The sequence below is a fragment of the Gossypium arboreum genome, chromosome 4, assembly GCF_025698485.1.
Source record: "Gossypium arboreum isolate Shixiya-1 chromosome 4, ASM2569848v2, whole genome shotgun sequence".
NCBI classification, from domain to species: Eukaryota; Viridiplantae; Streptophyta; class Magnoliopsida; order Malvales; family Malvaceae; genus Gossypium; species Gossypium arboreum.
The window spans coordinates 81,057,818-81,077,402 of record NC_069073.1 but is presented as its reverse complement, the minus strand read 5'-3'; the positions used below and the strand labels follow the sequence as shown (position 1 = coordinate 81,077,402).

General features: G+C 30.8%; 3 protein-coding genes across 5 annotated transcripts; 1 reads left to right on the top strand and 2 right to left on the bottom strand.

Moving 5' to 3' along the window:
• Window positions 1-2,243: 2,243 nt before the first annotated feature.
• On the top strand, window positions 2,244-8,964 carry LOC108461010 (uncharacterized protein At5g03900, chloroplastic). Its single transcript, XM_017760761.2, has 14 exons — window positions 2,244-2,791; window positions 3,386-3,493; window positions 3,602-3,702; window positions 3,803-3,886; window positions 4,281-4,356; window positions 4,450-4,515; window positions 4,650-4,739; window positions 5,622-5,687; window positions 6,272-6,414; window positions 6,533-6,619; window positions 6,705-6,768; window positions 7,454-7,597; window positions 8,162-8,334; window positions 8,503-8,964. The coding sequence occupies exons 1-13, from the start codon at window positions 2,405-2,407 to the stop codon at window positions 8,303-8,305; spliced, it is 1,560 nt and encodes a 519-aa protein (XP_017616250.1). The 5' UTR covers window positions 2,244-2,404; the 3' UTR covers window positions 8,306-8,334; window positions 8,503-8,964.
• A 1,023-nt stretch (window positions 8,965-9,987) lies between these two features.
• On the bottom strand, window positions 9,988-17,868 carry LOC108460077 (uncharacterized). Of its 3 annotated transcripts, none has more exons than XM_017759454.2 (3): window positions 17,114-17,868; window positions 16,615-16,813; window positions 9,988-10,449 (listed from the first exon to the last, which is right to left on the bottom strand). In XM_017759454.2, exons 1-3 carry the CDS (start codon window positions 17,465-17,467, stop codon window positions 10,424-10,426), a joined length of 579 nt encoding a protein of 192 aa, XP_017614943.2. In that variant the 5' UTR covers window positions 17,468-17,868; the 3' UTR covers window positions 9,988-10,423. The 3 variants fall into 3 exon arrangements, with proteins under 3 accessions (XP_017614943.2, XP_052883098.1, XP_052883099.1); XM_053027138.1 differs by having other exon boundaries at window positions 9,988-10,399; XM_053027139.1 differs by lacking the exon at window positions 9,988-10,449 and having other exon boundaries at window positions 15,842-16,813.
• On the bottom strand, window positions 17,470-18,301 carry LOC128279232 (uncharacterized). The gene is made up of 3 exons (XM_053026772.1): window positions 18,225-18,301; window positions 17,911-18,052; window positions 17,470-17,826 (listed from the first exon to the last, which is right to left on the bottom strand). The coding sequence occupies exons 1-3, from the start codon at window positions 18,299-18,301 to the stop codon at window positions 17,470-17,472; spliced, it is 576 nt and encodes a 191-aa protein (XP_052882732.1).
• Between the last annotated feature and the right edge of the window lie 1,284 nt (window positions 18,302-19,585).

Below are 19,585 nucleotides of genomic sequence, written 5' to 3'. Positions count from 1 at the left end.
TTTAAAATTTTAACTATTATTAAAATATATAAATATCATAGTATAATTTTATTGAGGTGTATAAAATATATTATATTCTCCACCTCCATTTTAAATTTTTTTTGTTTTGTTAATTGTTTCTTTAATATAAATATAACTTATAAATTATGAAATTTTTAGACTTCACAAATAGATTGGAGGTGAGACAAATATCACAATTATTTATATAATTTTATTTTATTTTTACTTCACTTTATAATACATTTATTAAACCCTAAATTCATTTGTGGGGTTTAAAAGCTTCACTAACAATATGTCAAATAATTTTTCATATTTTGTTATATTAATATGAATATAATTTTGATATTTGAGTTAAAAATTTACATTTAACCTTAATTTTTTACTAATTATTATTTTATATATATAAACATTTTGATTTAAATATCCTTAATAATGATTTTCTGTTTTAATCTTATTCCTAATATTATCTTTAAATCCAAACATATATTTTATTATTATAATATCTTTACTATAATAATTAGGTTTAAATATAAATTAGTGTCCAGACTTGTTCACTTCTCCTAGATTGGTACCTATGGTTTTTTTATTTATTCTAGATTGGTATTTGAACTTTTTTTTGTCCAATAGTTTGGTACCTGAAACTAACGGTGTTAATTTTTTTCCTGATGTGGCACGCTGGCCAATCGCACGCCACCACGTGGCATTCTAGTTGGCCTTTTTTTAATTTTTTTTCCCTCCTTTTATTTTCTTATTTTTCTTTTTCTTTTTTTTACCCACCACTTCATTATCGTTTTCTTTCACTTTCCTCCTATCCAAACACCTACCACTTCATTCCCAGCAACAACGAAGATGGCTTATTGACCAGTTCCAAACCCAAGTAAAGTACAACAAGATCTAAATGCAAAGACACCACTTTACACTAAAAGTCCATTAAATAATTTAAAATACAAAAAGAAAAATTTCCTCCAGATCCAAACAGTCTTTCATAGAAAACTGCAATGAAATCCTAAATTGTAGTAGTTGCGAATCTCTATAGAAAGAGACCACGAAAGTAAAAACACAAAAAACCCTAAAATAACATGTGCAAATCGAGCATTTGAAAACGGCTCTAATAGATTTCAGGAGCATTGTGTGAAGGTTGTTTCTAGTGTGAATTTGATGCTGGTTTTGAATGAGATTTATGGCCATTTCTCAAAATGCTCAGAGATTGCTCAAGAGTTTTCTAAGATGCTGGAGGTTACCAGATTGCTCAAGACGATGAAGATGAATCCAACACATTATCTTTGTCTACATGTTTGAATTTATAAAACCTCCTATTCATCAATTCTTTTACAAAATTTCTGGATATTGTGATAACATAAACAAGGTTAAACGAGAGTGCATAAATCCTTATCAAGGGATTAAAAGTTTTTCCTATAATGAATTGACAAATTCGTATTTCAAATATTTGAACCTTTTTCCAATTTTTGGGCTAAATATCAATACTTTTACTGGTAAATTAATAAAGCGGGAGAAATCAAACAAAGGATTTTCAATTTATGCTTAAAGCTTTCCAAACTATTCATTTATAAAGACATTTATGGAAGAATTGAAACTAACAGAGTGTATAAATTTTCTAAAAGTCAAAATGAATGGGAAAGCTCACATTGAGATGGAGACGACCTCATGCAGAAATTAGATTAGAGAGCGTTGCAAGGTTTTAGGTTGTATTTTTCGTTTAAAATTGTTTCTTCTACTTCAGCTCTAGGTTAAAAGAAAGAAAGTCGGACGATGGTCGTCGTTGGTTAGAGAGCTCATTGGAGGAGGCTAGATGGTGGCTAACAGTGTAAAAGTATGACAGTTTGTAGGAAAAAAAAAGAAAAAAAAGAAGGAAAATGAGAAAGAAAATAAAAAGTAAAAGAGGCTAAAGAACACATGTTACGTGGCGACGCATGAGTAGGCAACGTTGTCACCTCAAAAAAAACTAACAACCTTAGTCTCAAATACTTAACTAGTGGACAAAAAAATTTAAATACTAATCTAAAACAAAAAAGCCATAAGTATTAATTTAAACTAAACAAACAGATTTTAATATTAATTTTATATTTAACCCAAATAATTAAACTCACTACAACCATTAATTTTTTTTAATTTCACTCAAAATAATCTCCAAATAAATAGCGAGCAAAAGAACATGCTAAAATGAAAAGCCGAACTTAAAGGAGATAATGGTCAATCTAAAAATATCGAGAAGGGCAAAAAGGTAAATCCAGAAACATAATCCTCCCGCTTTTTCTCTCTCTTCTTCTCCGCCAAGTTTACCACTTTTCCTCTAGACAACTAAATTCTCTTCCATTGCCGAAGCTAAAAGAAACTAGTAATTTCTTCTTTTTTCAAAAATTAATAATATTTGGAATTGCGTAAGATGGCCTCAATCTCTACTTGCCTTACTCTATCACCTAAGTTTCGTCTCCTAACTTCAAAACCCCAAGTTTCTCTCAATTTTCCGGGAATCCAACCACTAACTTCTTCTTCTACGTTCTCGAGAAAATCCGGGAACTTTTTGAGACCTAGGGTTTCATTTCCCGTCATTAAGGCAAGTCTTGATGTTGGAAGCGACGCGATTAGGCCTGGAGGTACGGTCGAGACTGATAAGTTACCCTCTGACGTCAGAAAACGAGCAATGGAGGCCGTTGACTCGTTTGGCGGGAGGGTTACTGTTGGAGATGTTTCGAGTAAAGCTGGGCTTAACTTGAATCAAGCTCAAAAGGCTCTTCAAGCACTTGCTTCCGATACTAACGGTTTCTTGGAGGTACTTTGAATTTTTATAACTTCCATAAATTTGATCTGTGTTAGGGTTCTCGTTGAGTGGAATTACTATTTGAAACGAAATGCCAAAGTAGATTGTGAAATGCGCAACTTCATATCGGTTTTTCTCTACTTGTTCACCCCCCCCCAAAAAAAAAAAAAAAAAAAAGAGATTTGGTGTATGGTTGAAGCTAAAATAGATGTAGATATGGTCTGGAAGTGATCTCGAACAGTGTAACTCCGTTGATGTATCTGCTGTACTAAAATGCTGCTCACTGTTGGTTATTGGACTTAAAGGAGTTTCGATAGAGCGGTTTGAACATACAAACGAAAATACATGGTTTAGTTGGACCTACAAAAGTTAATTTCTAGAAGCTAAGCTATCTTTTTTAGTTGTATGTTTTTGGATAACTAGCTGAAGTAATCTAGAGCCTGCCTGTGTTATTGACTTACTCTGTAGGAAAGCCTTTTCTGATTTTTGTATGGGGATTATCATGTTGCTTCTTGGGACTTGTTCTAGTATTATAATATCTATTTCTGGGATCTTTGAAGTTCTTGATTTGTGAGTTCCACTTTTTTGTCAAGATGGTTTTAACAGGTTTCAGATGAAGGTGATGTCCTTTATGTCTTTCCAAAAGATTATCGTTCAAAACTTGCTGCCAAGTCATTTAGGATAAAATTTGAACCTTGGGTTGATAAAGCAAAGGTGAACTTTCATAACTTATTTTTCTTTTCATTTTTGTCGAGGCTAAGGAGAAAAATCCTGGATGTCAAACATTATGGCCAATAATTTAGTCTTTTACTTTTTTGGCAGGCTGCACTTGAATATTTAATTAGAGTTTCTTTCGGGACAGCACTTATAGCTTCAATTGTTCTTGTTTATACAACAATTATTGCCCTAATTACAAGTAGAAGGTACCTACTAACCTTGACACTTAGGAATTATTATATAACTACATAATTCTACACCAGTGGTTATTGAAAGCAAGATGCTGACTATGTGATCTGATGGCAGCGATGAAGACAATCGTGGAAGACGAGGAGGCAGATCATATGACACAGGGTTCACCTTCTACTTGAGTCCAACTGACTTGTTTTGGTAATACTTTTTATATTATGAAGAACTCTAGCAGTTTTAGACTGTAATAGGCTGTTAATCACGGTTGAGAATTCTCACTGATCAGGCCAATTAGGGGATGCTTATAGACAACATTAAGTAGATAGGTTAGGTTTTAAAGTAACTTTGTTTGCTTAATTGCTCTAGAATTGACAAATCAGTTTGTATTGTGGTAAAAGTTTTGTCATCCACGTTTGGGTACATCTGATAGTTTCACATTAATTTTATTTCATTGGATAAATGAGATTGGGCCATCAATTTACCTTATTTTATGCTATAATCTAATGTTAAAACATATTGTCTCTGTAATCTGTATTCCTTTCATAAGTTCAAACTCTTACATAACCTCCTCCTCTGTTTTAATTTTTTTTTTAAGGTACTGGGATCCATATTATTATAGGAGGCGACGGCTACGAACTGATGATGATGAGAGGATGAACTTTATTGAATCTGTAAGATGTGAATATAAACAAATGGATCATGTATGATTTTGCTCAGTTGTTTTACATTCAGAGAAAATTAGTTCATTTGTGACATCTTCTTAGGTTTTCTCTTTTGTTTTCGGGGATGGTGATCCAAATCAAGGAATTGAAGAAGAAAGGTGGAAGTTGGTAATACTTCAGCACTAACTTCTTTGGTCAATGCTCGAAACATATTATTTCAGCTTTCTGATAGTAGTTATTCTGATTATTAAGTGTTCTATTACCCCTACTAACTTTTACCATTTTCCACCCAAAATTTGCAGATTGGACAATACATAACTTCTAATGGAGGTGTTGTCACAGCTGAAGAACTTGCTCCATATCTTGATTTACCTACCACAAAGGGAGCATTGGTATGATTATAAATTAAAAGCTAATCTTAGTCTAGCTTGTAATTAGCATGTAAATTTTTTCTTACAAGTTGCTCTGAATTCTAGTTAGTGTTCTTTTGACTTGAATTTGAAATATTTTCTCTCATGATCACATTTGTTTTATTCACACTTTGACCATATGCAACTATTCCTGTTCTGTCATTGCATCACCTAAACAAAAATTTTATTACTATCGACTCGATTATTTCTTTATTTGCATTGTAGTCCCTGCACACTGTCTGTCAACCTTATTTCTGCATTTGTACGTCATAGATCATTTAATCAAATAGTGTTTGGCACATAATCATATATTTGATGGTTACTTGCTTGCTTTGATATTATAAGTAGTTCATGGTCAAGTAATCCAGAAGTGATAAGCAGGGATTCAAATGTGGTAGGGTTCACTAACGTTTATTGCAGTTGTAGATGCTACTTACGTAATAGCATAGATAACGGTTCATTATGGTTGTGAAATTTCTCTATTTTGCACAAGTTTCCCTTAAATAATTAATCATAATTAACAACTCTCTTATAAAATATTTTAATTATTTATTACATTACTTTTAGAAGTCATAAAATATTAAAAACTAAATATATAATATTGCCTAATAAGTGTTTCAAAAAAGTTCTGTGTAAAAAGCTTCACAATCAGTATTACTCTGGTTTCTCCCTTAACAAAATGCTCAAAACTAATATTCCAAATTCTCTTTGTTGAAAACTGTTTGAAGTTGGGGCTGTTCTTATTTCAAATTATTTGTCAATTAATTATTTACTAATTAGTCCTTGCCTGCATCAAAGGCTCCAAGGTGTTTGTATTTGTTTCCTTGTTAGTTATTTGACTTTTTTTTTTCTGCTCAATTCTAGAGTGATGAGTCGTATGTGTTACCTGTTCTTCTGCGGTTTGATGGCCAGCCAGAAATAGATGAAGAGGTATGTAGAAACAATTTATATGCATTACATATAATGCACACATGTCCATGAACCATGACAAATTCCATTTATTGTCAATTTAAGATGTAAATATTTGAAATTTTTTATTTTCAAAGGAGCCAATATCTGATCTCTCTGTTAGACCAAGACGTGTGTGTCTGTGTACTATGACTAATTGCATTTATTGTTACTTTAAAATGTAAATATTTGAATTTCATGATTTTTGACATAAGGTACCAGGGTTCGATCTGTCTCTGAGACAAAGACAGATTCGCTTGTGTGTTCTATGGCAAATTGCATTTATTGTTGCTGTAAAATGTAAATATTTGAATTTTATCATTTTGACATAAGGTACCAATGTTTGGTCCATGTCTGTGAGACCAAGGACATATATGTGTCTGTACAATGATAAATTCCTTTTATTGTTACTTCAAAGTGTAAAGATTTGAAATTTATGATTTTGAGATAAGGTAGCATTGTTTGAGATGTCTCTGGGACCAAGAATTATGTCATTCACATGTTACATTTCTGGAAAAAGAGTTCCTGCCTTTATGCCCTTATGAACTACAAAACTATCTGTGTAGGGAAATATTCTGTATAGATTTCAGTCTCTGCAGCGGACAGCTTCTTCTCAGAGGAGTGGAAGGAAGGAATATGTAGGAAGAAGATGGAGTGATTGGGTTGGGGGAATTGAGAAATTTTTTAAGGAGAAGAAGTGGCAATTTAGGTTCTTCCTCTCCTTTCCCTATATGTGTGTTTTTGTGTGTTTTTTACGTAGTGCATTTAGTTGACAGGGTTTGTTCTGTTATGGAGTTTTTCTGTATTGATAAGCATTTGTTATGCAGTAAAACAAGCTCATCAGAGAGAGCAATGGTCATTGGTTTGGGTGCCATTAACCTCTTTGGAGTCATAATTCTTGGAACAATGTTAAAGTACAGTCCTCTTTCAGTGTTTCTTTCAATCTGTGCTTCTTATGTTCTGAATCTCTAATGGTGCTGCTTTTACTTTTGTTTGAAGAGATGCTGCGATTAGACTGAGTGGATTTATTAATTTTGTCATGGACATTTTCCCTCTACTTCAGGTACGATTTGTTGCTTATCTTTTTCTATAAGATTGTTTTATGGAACAGAAAAACTTAACTGTAGGGAAAAGTAGGAGGTCATTATGCGTTTACATTTTGTTCTTGGATGAAATATGCAATATGATGCATAAAAAGTTTACTCCCTCTCTGTGTCCATGTCATATTCTCTTAGTATCTCAGTTTGAATCTCTATCACCTCTGTCACTACAATTTATTTATTCTTACATGATAACAAACACCCCGAATCTCTATAACGTTAAGATATCTCTTCACTATATTTATGTCCATGCATGCATTTTGCTTTCTGCCTTTAGATAAAGTTTCATGTTCTGAGGCCCTGATGCCTGTCCAATATATAAGCATGCTTGTTTATTATTATGGATTAGCAATGTCAGATATGTAGGTTGAAGAGTTGTCTGTTGCTACTCAGTACTAGATACAGCATGTTGAAGTAAATAGAAGTTCAGAATTGCTCTTTTTTGCTTCTCTGGTCTGTGACATTGGATGTACTTTTCATTTCTTCTCCCTTGCTTTTGAGGAGATGAGGTATCGTGAAACTGGATACAGTATTACTCATACATTAAAACTATAGAAGATTCAGAAACTCTAGTTTCTTTCCATTTCTAGAATGAAATTTGCTTCTGCTTTGCTTTTTCAAGATTTCTATAAAACAATTTTTTTGCAGATCTATGCTGGTTCTTTCTTTGCAATTCCTTTGGTTCGTTGGTTCTTCATTCGTAAAAGGAATGCTGATATAGAGAAGAGAAACCAAATAAGAAAACGGTTTGCTCAAGCACTTGAATTGCCTGATCTTTCACTAAGGCGGAAGGTATCCTTCTTACACCTGCATTTTGATTTCTTCATCAAGGTGGTGTTTATAATTTTCCATTAAGTAGCTTTATGCCACTACTCTCTTCTATTCCATAATAGGCAATTACACATTTCTAAAACAGTTTAACATTATATGTGAGTTTGAATTAATTTATAGCTGTTAAGATTCGAATGTTGATCAGTGCAGTGATTTCTAATTTATTTGCATTTCTTTCCTGATTTATCTTCCTATACTAAAAGATCCCTGTGGACCACTAGTATGCAATCTCTGCATGCTAAATCACATCTCTATGTGATCTTGCCTTCTTGGTTATGAGAAGATAAATAGGATTGGGGTCCCTGAGAGTTCACTGTGATGCAATGTGGGATATTGCCCATTATAGTTTCGCCCTTGTATGTTTGAAATAATTTTTCCTATTATATTGATTTTAGTTATCGATGTATACTTGTATGATAATGACATTTTATTTTTGTGTCGAATTTCCAAGTTTCATTGTATACGATCAGCATAGGTAAACCTATTCCCGTGGAATAATCTTTATTTATTCTTTATATATGCCAGCTATTGAGTGCTCGAGATATGGCACAAAAAACAGTCATAGGACCAGACCGCATTGTGTATAGTACTGACAGAGACTTGGTTCAGCAAGACTATGAAGCACGAGAGTGGGATCGAAGACTCCGAGAAATTGAGAAGTCAGACTAAAAAGAGCCTATATGGAGTATGGCTGCTTGGTAATTTTTCCAAGATCTCTTTGCTAAACCCTAAATGTTTACGACTTATAGCAGGCATCTCTCTATTTCTCTCTCTCATTGTACATGTGTGTGTGTATATACATTTACATATAGGTCTCAAACCTCGGAGCTGCTATTCTGACACGGTTTCATATCTATTTATTATAGCTTCAGGCTGCTCAAGTTGGTGCCCTCACTTAGCAGAGAGCATCATTACATGAAGTGATTGACAGTAGATTATGGAAGCTGTCACTCTGAAACTGTTGACATACCATTGATGGAAGAGGCAATTCTACAAAAGAGCAATAGGCGATCTCACTTTAGTGCTGGCTGGAATAGCTGAAGGGGGGAGGGGGTAATAATAGTATAGCTTTTTCATTAAATTGCCTCGCACTTCCTTTTTTTTATCATTTGCGTATCATTATAGAATTGCGGAAGGTCAAGGTTATGATATCAAATCCACTTCATTTGTTTTCACCATCTTCTGTTTACACTTGAAAGTAAAAGTATGTTGTGTACTGTGAACTGTAAATGATTCATATTGTAAACCATTACATTTTACAGCGTTGAGACTCAGAGATCAATCGCTACTATATTTTGGTTGAAAAGACGAGCGTTTTTGGACTTAAATGGTACACTGGTATATTATGTAAAAAGTAATGTTATTTGAACTGAATCAGACCGACTGATCCGACTGGGAATCAGTCTCGAAGTTCTTTTGAACCAGTTAGGTTGGAAATCGGTACGTAGCAGCAAAAAGTCTGGTTGAATTGCTTATTGAATTGGCTAAAAATTGGTTGAATCAGTGTCTGAACTGGTTGAATTGGAATTTTTTAATTTTTTTAGTAAATTTTTCGAGTCGGTGGCTTAATTGGTTTGAATGCCGGTTTAGAAAACATTGGTAAAAAGTAAAAACTGGTTAAATTTCTTAAATCTTGCCAACTCAAAATTTCATATTTGTTTTGAAAAATTGAATACCATTCATATGGCATTAGAATGGAAGGCCCGGCCATAATATTGGGAACACATCAACACAGAACTGGCATAATCATAAAAGAAGAAAAAGCCAAAAATTAAGTCTCGTGGCCTTATTTAGAAAGAGGCCTTATTTAGAAAGATTAATTGATTCAATTGATTCGTGCAATTGGATTAAATAAATTATTAAAAATTTATTAAAAAAATTAAAATTCGATTCAATTGATTTTTTGCCCAGTTTAATTTTTCTATACCAATTTTCACCTTGAGTTAATTAATTCAATGCCTCTCTTTAGACTGGTATTTCGGTCGATTTGATCCAACCGATCCAGTTCAAACAAGCTTGTCTGCAACACAGAATGATGGGAAAACAATGCTTCGGTGATCTGAATAATGCAAATAGATGACGGCAGCAGCGTAGGTTCGGGTCTAGATCCCCAAGACTTCCAATCTCTATAACGGCGAATGTTTATATCGACATCCCCAACCATAGCACTATTAAATGTCCATCTTCAGCTACAATCTCAGTTAGATCTTGGATTTGAACTCAGATTAGTTGATAGAGGACCAACTCCATGGGTCAGAACCGTATCTCCCTTCGACAAGAAGTCAAAAAAGGATCTCAACGAGTAGCAGCTTAGATCAGGAAAGGGGAAAAAAATTCATCTCAGATTGGGATTTTAATGTACAAAACAAAATTTAAAGAACTGTGATTTTATAACCCTATTAAGATGTCAAACTTAACCCAAGTGAACTGTAGAACACACCATGGATCAGCAGTTACTCTAACTGGAATTCGAGATGGCTTGGATATCATCATATACAGGTTATATAAGTTTTGACTAACAAAGTAGATCTGTGAAATGGCATGCCATTCATATGTACAAATTTCTTAGATGAATTGCTGGAGTACATACATTTGTATTAGCTACTTCTGTATTGTAGTTAGCAGCAAAATCTAAAGGCTGCTTGCCTACCAATCTCAGAATGTAGTTACTGATGGTTGGCTCCTCAACTTGCTATGGGAGCCGAGCAAGTAATCTGCGCCGCAACTCCACTCAAAACCCACTTTGCAGATGCAACGATATTCCTATTAAACAGCAAATGACCACTTTCAAGCAATATGGAAGATCAATATACCTGCATGAATAAAATTATGGGATAATGATTAATTTTATATCCAAGGCCCCAAATAAACAATTTGATTCCCTGAAATTTATCCATGGAACTTATATATTAACGCCTAAAAGTTTTTATGGGAGAGTAAGATGAATTTGTAAAGTCTTGCTGCTTGGCAGGATTATTTTCCTTAGGTTAACTCCTTTGAGAGTGAATTTAACAACAAGAACCGTGTGTAAGCAAGAAACATGCAACTGTTTAACAAAAAGTCCATAAGCTAAGTACAACCAAAAGGAACCCTTCTCCTACATCCCTTTTTTTTTTTTTTTTTACCTCAAATTCTGAATTAAATGTTTAAATTAAAAGGAGATATCATTTTTCCATCTATTGCATGAAAATTAAGCTCTTAAAGATAACATCATTGGAAAACACACTTATGGTTTTCCACATTGGTCTCTCGGTTCATGTAATTTCCAATTCACACAAGCATAGCATCTCAAAAGTGATTGTACAAACAAGCATGAAAAGGGTTTTACAGAGTGCCTGACAAGCTAAAAATGATTTATTATTAAAATCTCTATATAAAATAGATTTTAATAATAAATCATGAGCTTCATTTTCTTTAGTTGTTTTTTTAACTAAATATTATGAAAACTTTGTAAGAGTTCTTTATTCAGAAATTAGCTCTTTGTTCAGAAATATGGGTTTTCCATATTTCATTTATAAAATTATATAATTCTGGATTATAAAAATATTTTATTTTTAGAATTTGCTGTTGTTTCAACAAATTTCCGCTCCTTTTATAATTTCAGAATAACTGGCTTGAAATGTCGAATTTGAATCTTGAGACCAAAGGTATTGGCTTACCGTTCTTGGTGTAAAGGATAGTTGAGATCTAACTAGTTGTCTTACTAGTGGATAAAGAACATAATATCCCTGATTAGGATGAAATGATGCTTGTGGATATATTGTAACAAATCCTTAGATTAGGATTTATTGTCTTCCCTTTGTTGGGTTTTTTATGGACAGTAATTCATTCTCCTACTTGTTCTAGAAGTTTTTTACCTCTATTCATATGGCCTGCTAAGATAATCAGCAAGAGTATTATTAGTGCCTTTCACATATAAAACTTCAAAATTAAAAGTACATATTTCATTATACCATCTAATTCTCCTAGGTACAGTTTCTAAATTTTGATTAGTAAAAAATTGTTTAACTGCCTAATTATTAGTTTTTATAATAAAATTTTCAGATGCCAAATATATAAAAACAGTCTTTCTTCCTTTTTTAATAGCTAATAATTCTTTTTCATATATAGCATAATTAATTTCATTTGGTTTAAATTTACGAATTATATCCACATATTAATTCTTCATTTTAATTGTTTTAGCTTTTAAAATACATCACCAATAATTTTGTGATGCATCTGTTTCTAAAATTAATTTATCACTTTGTTTAGCTAAATAAACCTTTAGAGTGATTTTATATTTTTATAATCTCGAATCTTTTTAGACCAGTTAAAAGGTTTATCCTTATTTAATTTTTATATAACTCACCTCCTTTTTAGATAAGTTAGGAAAGAAGTTTCTTCCATAATTAACTATTCCTAAAAATTGTTGAAGTTATTTTTGATCTTTAATATTTTCGGAAATTCTTTTATTTTTATAATAATATGATCTTGTAGTTTAAGACCATTCACCGATAAATTTAATCCTAAAATTCTATTTCTTTTTTCTAATTCTATTTTCATAGGACTCAAGATTATTCCATGTTTTATGAATTCTTGAGAAATCATATTTAAATCATCAATCCTATGTAGTATAGGTTGATTAGGTTGACTAGATGACTTCCTAGATTTTCTGTTTTTATTTCATTAGTAGCTATATTTTCGGTTTGATTACCAAAAATTCTAGTTGTATTTTCAACTTTTCAAAGTCTTTATTTAAAGCTCTCATATAATCATCGTTTTGAATATCTGACTCTATTTTTCTTTTTCCATAAGAATCTGTTTGTTCAGTATCCAATGGTTCTGGTTCTTCTTCATCTGTTGAAGCGTTTTTTTCATCAGATTTATAACTAATAACCTTTAAATCTTCTTGATAATCGAATTACTAGAACTACTACATCTATAGTATCATAATTTAACATATAATGATAATTAAATAAAGTAAATAAGTCTTTATTTTTCATAAAATTGTTCTATTAATTTTAAATATTCAACACTTTCATTTTTATCTATATTTTTAGTAAATTTAAATTTCCAATGTTCTATAAGTTCTTTATAAGATTGGAAATCATATTTTTGTTGACAAGTATATTTTCTTTTACTTTTTAAGGATTTTACTTCTTTTATTAGTAGAAGATGATTCTTTTGAAGAAGTTTTTCTTCCTCGATAAAGTTAATATTATGTTACTATTACCGTAATATAAAGGACCTAAATCCATTTCTTGTTAATAAGAACCTGATATAATTTATTATTTATAGTAGATAATACTTCTTTAGATTCGTTGTTCGAATCTAATTCGATTACCTCTCCTAAATTATTAACTTGTTGTTCAATTTTATTAACTTTACTATATAATTTATTAAAATATATAGAGGTTATATCCATTAAACTATTAAATCCTTAGAGTTTATATGCATAGTATGATTGCATGTTTTATCTTTATATAAACAATATGTTTTTTCCATGTTATTTATCTATGGTACATAAGACCATCTGTTATGTTATTATGTCTTAGCACTCAAAGGCCTAACGTCTCTCTCTGAGACTTAAACAGGCAAAAGTAAGACAAAATAACAAATGTATGAATTTTAAAATAAATAACCACAGAATTAACTGAATTGTAAATTAAAGATAAAAACTTACAATGAATACTACGATATTTATTCTTCAAGTATCGCTACTCTGAAGGCCTCTGATACTAATTACGGGGAATGAGGAATGAGGAAGAAGAACGATTATATTATTACAAAAGGAAAGTTTACAAAAGAAAGATTACAAGAAGAAGATATTTCAAAAGTAAAAGTTTCTAAGACTATTTTGGATTCTGATATCAATCTTCAGAATAAATACTTTTCTTATATATTTGGCATCTGAATATTTTATTATAAAAATTGATAATCAAGCAGTTAAAAAAATTCTTACTAATAAAAGTTTAGAAGCTGTACCTAGGAGAATTAGATGGTATAATGAAATATGTACTTTTAATTTTGAAGTTTTATGTGTGAAAGGCACTAATAACACTCTTATTGATTATCTTAGCAAGCCCTATGAATAGAGGTAAAAAACCTCTAGAACAAGTAGGAGAATGGACTACTGTATAAAAAACCCAACAAAGGGAAGACAATAAATCGTAATCAAGGATTTGTTACAATATCTCCACAAGCATCATTTTATCCTAATCAGAGATATTATGTTCCTTATCCACTGGTAAGACAACCAGTTAGACCTCAACTATCCTTTACACCAAGAACAGTAAGTCAATACCATTGGTCTCAAGATCCAAATTCGGCATTTCAAGCCAGTTATTCTGAAATTATAAAAGGAGCAGAAAATTTGTTGAAATAACAACAAATTCCAAAAATAAAATATTTTTATAATCAGGATTATCACCAAAATTATATAATTTTATAAATGAAATATGAAAAACCTATATTTCTGAGCAAAGAGCTAATTTCAGAAGAGCTCTTACAAAGTTTTCACAATTTTTAATTGAAAAAACAACTAAGAAAATCAAGCTCATGATTTATTATTAGAATCTATTTTATATAGAGATTTTAATGAGCTTGAATTGAATATATAAATATTAAGGAGATAAACAATCTTCATAATATATTTCAATATTGTATTAATAAAGGGACAAATAGTCATATTATAAATAAAATGTTTAAATTGTCTATATAATAAAGCTAGAAAAATATTACCGTGAGATATTTTTCAAAATAAATAGAGTTATCTGCAACTAAAGGTGTGCATGGCCCAGGCCGAGCCCAGACAAAATTTTAAACCCATTTTCTAAGCCCGAGCCCGGCCCGTCCTGGCTCGAAAGACTTAAAAATTTGTCAAAGCCTGGCCTGAAATAAAATTGTTAAGCCCAACCTAGCCCGACCAATATTAAATTTTTTTAGCTTATTTCATTAAATAAAAAAATTAAAATATAATAAATCAAATACATTTAAAACAAATATTAAAACAAAAACAAATAAAAAATGATATTAAAACAATTCTTAAAACAATACACAAATTGAAAATATAATAAAAAGTGATTATATTAAAACTGAAAATAAAATGTAAATATGATTAAAAATAAAATATATATATATATTTAGTATATAATTAGTAGGACGGTAGGGCTCAGCCAAAAAGTTTACATGAGCCTGGCCCATTTTCTAAACAGGCCTTGTTTTTTGCCCAAACCCATATTTCGGGCCTATATTTTTACCCGAACCCTCTCATTTTTCGGGCAGACTTTTAGGCCGGGCCGGGTAGCTCGGCCCATGCACACCTCTATCTGCAACCAGCAAACTCAATTTAAAATATTTTTTTAGAATACTTTTTACAAGCATATATTTTTACAAATGATATAAATGAAAATTTTCCTACTATTAAATTTAAACTTGATCATGAATCATTTGATATAAAAAGTATTGAATGGGGTTTTGTAAAAGAAATAATAATTCAAAATTTTCTTTTCATTTATTAAAAATTTTCCTACAATTATTAAGTCTATATTATCACAAATAGTAAAACACAATGATTTTTCTACTATTTTTATATTTAAATAAATAGTTTTATTGGTATTGCTGAAAAATAAAGATTTTATCAGCCATATCAAATTTGGATTATTCAAAGAATGGTAGGAAGCCTTCATTTATCAGCTGTCAAAGAAGATAAAGAACATTTGACAAAAAATATTGACAAGTGTTATAATAATTTTAATTATTATCAGACCCAAGCAGTGATTGATTTAATGTCAACTGTTCTTCGACATCAGACTTGTAGACTGATGAGAGAAGAATTGTAGCAGATGAAACTGGAAATATCCAGAATAATAGAGACGAAGAATCCATACAATTATTAAAAAAGATAGCTGATATGGAAATTGATGATTTCCCACCAGAAAAAATAGAGGAAATCAGAAATACATGGGAGAATTGAAACTCGTCAAAACTTTCACCAGATTTATTACATCTAGATGAAATAGAATTGATGAATCTAGATAACATCCAAGAAGGATAAGCCAAAATAGGCCAAGACACGTGGAGAAACAATGTCGAAGAAACACTAATGGACAAAAAGAAGATAACTTGAAAAAAAAGGCATCAGAAAATGTTGCAACATGGAAGAAAAACGATGTGACAAGACTATGCAACAGACAAATGATGTACGCAACGTGGAAGCAACTATATTAATGATGAGACAGGATCCTTATCAGAAACACTATGCGGGATTAAAGAAAAATTAAATAGAATTAAGAAATTTTACTATAAATAGAGATGTATGTAGCCTAAACAAGGCATCGAAGATCGATATCAAAATCCAAAATAGTCTTAGAAACTTTTACTTTTGAAATATCCTCTCCTTGTAATCTTTCTTTTGTAAACTTTCCTTTTGTAATAATATAATCTTTCTTCTTCTGCATCCCTCATTCCCCGTAATTGGTATAAGAGCTAATAACAAACTAAACATTATAATATTTTTGTTAATAAAAGAAATGTGGCCCATACATATATTATTTTGTCTTAGTTTTGCCTGTTTTAGTCTGAGAAAGACGTTAGGCCTTTGAGTGCTAAGACATAATAACATAACAGACTGTCTTAGGTACCATAGATAAATAATATGGAAGAAACAAATTGCTTATATAAAGATAAAACATGCAATCATACTATGCATATAGACTCTAAGAATGAAAATAATATTTAGACCTTTAGTAAAGGATTTAATAGTTTAATGGATATAACCTCTATATATTTTAATAAATTATATAGTAAAATTAATAAAATTGAACAACAAGTTAATAATTTAGGAGAGGTAACTGAATTAGATTTGAACAGCGAATCTAAAGAAGTATTATCTACTATAAATAATATAAAATTAAATATCAGGAATATTAGATTTGAATTTAGCAGGGACAAGTAGAGTAAATCAAATAGAAGATGGTATGTACAAATAGTGCACTTACCTAAAAGTGTGAAGACAAATACTATTGCCAATATCATTTTTATGGACCGCTGATTAACTTTAACGAGATATGAAAATCTATCAAATCTGGCATTGCATGCCCCAAGCCTCCTCCTCAAGTGCATGACCTTTGTCAGAAACCCATGTAATCCCTGTAGGCCATGGTCTTTAAGTGTTGAACATAGTCCAATATGCTGGCCCTGATAAAGAGATGCAGACTGTAAGTTGAGGACATTGATCAATGCACCAAGGCTAGAGGAATTGATGAGTTTATTGCAAAACTAAGCAATAAGAAAGGTAAGCAATTAAAGGTATGTATTGCTTAAAAATTAAATGCATGTAAAAAAAAAAAAAAAAACCAAACTCATAGTACAAATTGTTCAGAAGTTCTGTAAAATGCTAGTATCAAAATTCAGAGCTAACTACTTCACCATATCTTGACTACTGATCACATGCATGCCTTCCGAAGAAAAATATTGTTAAGATGGATTGAAACGTACCTGTGCAGCATGAGAAGCATCAATGTGCAAAGGAGAATGCTCTTCTTCCCCATCTTTTAATCGCTTTGTATAACTGCTAGGAACCCTTCCTCCCCATAGATTATTGAAGAAACCAATGAGATTCATACTGCTGGAAGAGCATCTCAGCTTATTCTCATGGAAGAAACACTTAGGTTTGCTATCACCAGCTTCTATATACCAACTTCCATCGTCAGCATTCCTATTACAAGAACTCTCTTGGAAAGAATTCATTGCATTTAGACCCAATTTCATAGAAATTTGAGAATCCACTTTCCTTAGGTTACTCTCCTCCAAAGAATCATAATAATGGCTACCATAAGCATTACCATTCATATTCACTTCTTCAATTTCTCCACATTCATTTCCAACAATTCCAGCATCTGTTGAGCATGATGCCGTGGTTGGATCAAGAAATCTTTTAAATATGTCACTATCACCGAACTCATAACAGTGATTGTTAATCCCCTAGAAAGGAATAATGCCAAATTATCTTTATCTTGTTCATTCAAGTTTTTCCATTCAGAGTTTTTAGCGTGATTTCCCATTGCCATTTCCTCCAAGCTTTTCTCAACATTGTTGATCTGTTCTCTAATAGCACTAACAAACTCCTTTTGTCTAAAAATCACAGCCTCCCTAGAGTGAGGCCGGTCCATCCTAGCTGATGAGTTAACTGCTCGTTCAAAATCTTCCAACTAATAAAATCAAAGGAAGCATTAGAATAAGCAAATGTAACACTATTAACAGGAAATAATTAAACTCAAGAATAAACAAGGAACCAATGCCTGCCATTTTGCTGTTTCAAGTATGGTAGCAAGATCGCGCCTGTGGTACCCAATCAAAGTAAGCAGCTTCGGGTCATAATTATTAGCTTCAACAAGATTTTGTTCATGCAAAAGAACGCGAAAAATCGATTCCATCCTGGAAATATCAAATTAACAAAGAAAAATCTTTAGTTTTGAACTTGCATAACAACATAACTCAGCAGTCTGCAGTGTGATACGCCACATTAAACACGAGAACAGCAACCGAAAGGAAAATAATTAAAAATTGAAAAAGTTTCGAAATGGGTATTTCTAGGGAAAGATAAAACCTGTCAGCTGAATCTTGAACGACTTCGGCGGCTGGAAATAGAGGGTCGGATTCCCATTGAAGCAAGCTTGATCCCATTTTCTTTATATAATCATAAATAAACGTGATAGAAATTTGAAAAATAGAAACTTTTGCTATCCAAACAAGTAGGAAGCAGTAAGAAACGAACTCTGAAACAACGATTGACGAAATAAATGAAAAGGGTATATATAATCTTTGAATTAAAAATAAATGAACTTAAAAATCGAATTTGAGAGTAAACGAGATTTTTCCTTCTCTCTTTTTGCTGTAAATTGGGAATTTATTAGGGTTTTAGGATTGCAAAAAAGAAATGACAATTGCTATTATCAACAGCTTTTTGGTTTAGATTTTAGAGGAGAAGTTGGTTCAAATGATCAATGATATTGATTTTAATGTGTTTTTTGTCTTTGATTTGAACTTATTTGCAACTTCCGCCTTGAAAATAGTTTTATGAAAAAGTTAATAAAGTTAATATTTTCTTTTGATATTTTCAACTACTGATAAATAAATATTTTATCTTATTTCACATATTTCTTAAAAATATTAAATAAATGTTATTTTTATTGAAATAAATATTAATTCGAGATTTTATTGTTTAATTGAATTTATTATATATATATATAAATTTATATTTTATTTTGTTAGATTTAGTTTTATTATATTATTTTTCAATTGCATAATTAATAAATGAGTATTTTTATTTAAAAATATGACATCAATAAAATAATAATTGGAGTTGATTTTAAATCGAAAAGTAAAGTGATTAAATTTTGAAAATAAAAGTATAAAAATTAAATTGTAAATTTGTGAAGAGTATATAGACTTATGACGTATTTTAACTTTTATACTATAATATATTTATAATTATAATAAATATTTATTATTAAAATAAAATGAAAAATAAAAAATTTATATTAATTATATTAATAATTTATTACACGACTAAATATAAATAACTAAATATGTATGTTTAATAATATTGAAAATATAATATTTTATATTAATATTTTAATTATTTTTAAAAACAAAAATAAAAATTATTATCAATATGATAATATTAAGTTTAGTTTAAGTTAATTTTTATATAAAAATAAAATTAGTTATAAATGAGCTCTTTTCCAGAAAATGGCTTGCGCTATTCAAAAGAATAAGTCATTTTACAAGAAAAATGACTTATTTTACATTGACCTGTAAATCATTTTCTGTTGACTAAATTATTTTTTGGGAAACAAACACAGGAAAATGCAGAAAATATTTTCCGTAAAACCTTTTACATATAAACAAACGAACCAATTCATCGTCAATAATCAATTTTTTATTTTGTTTGGTTTTATGAATATA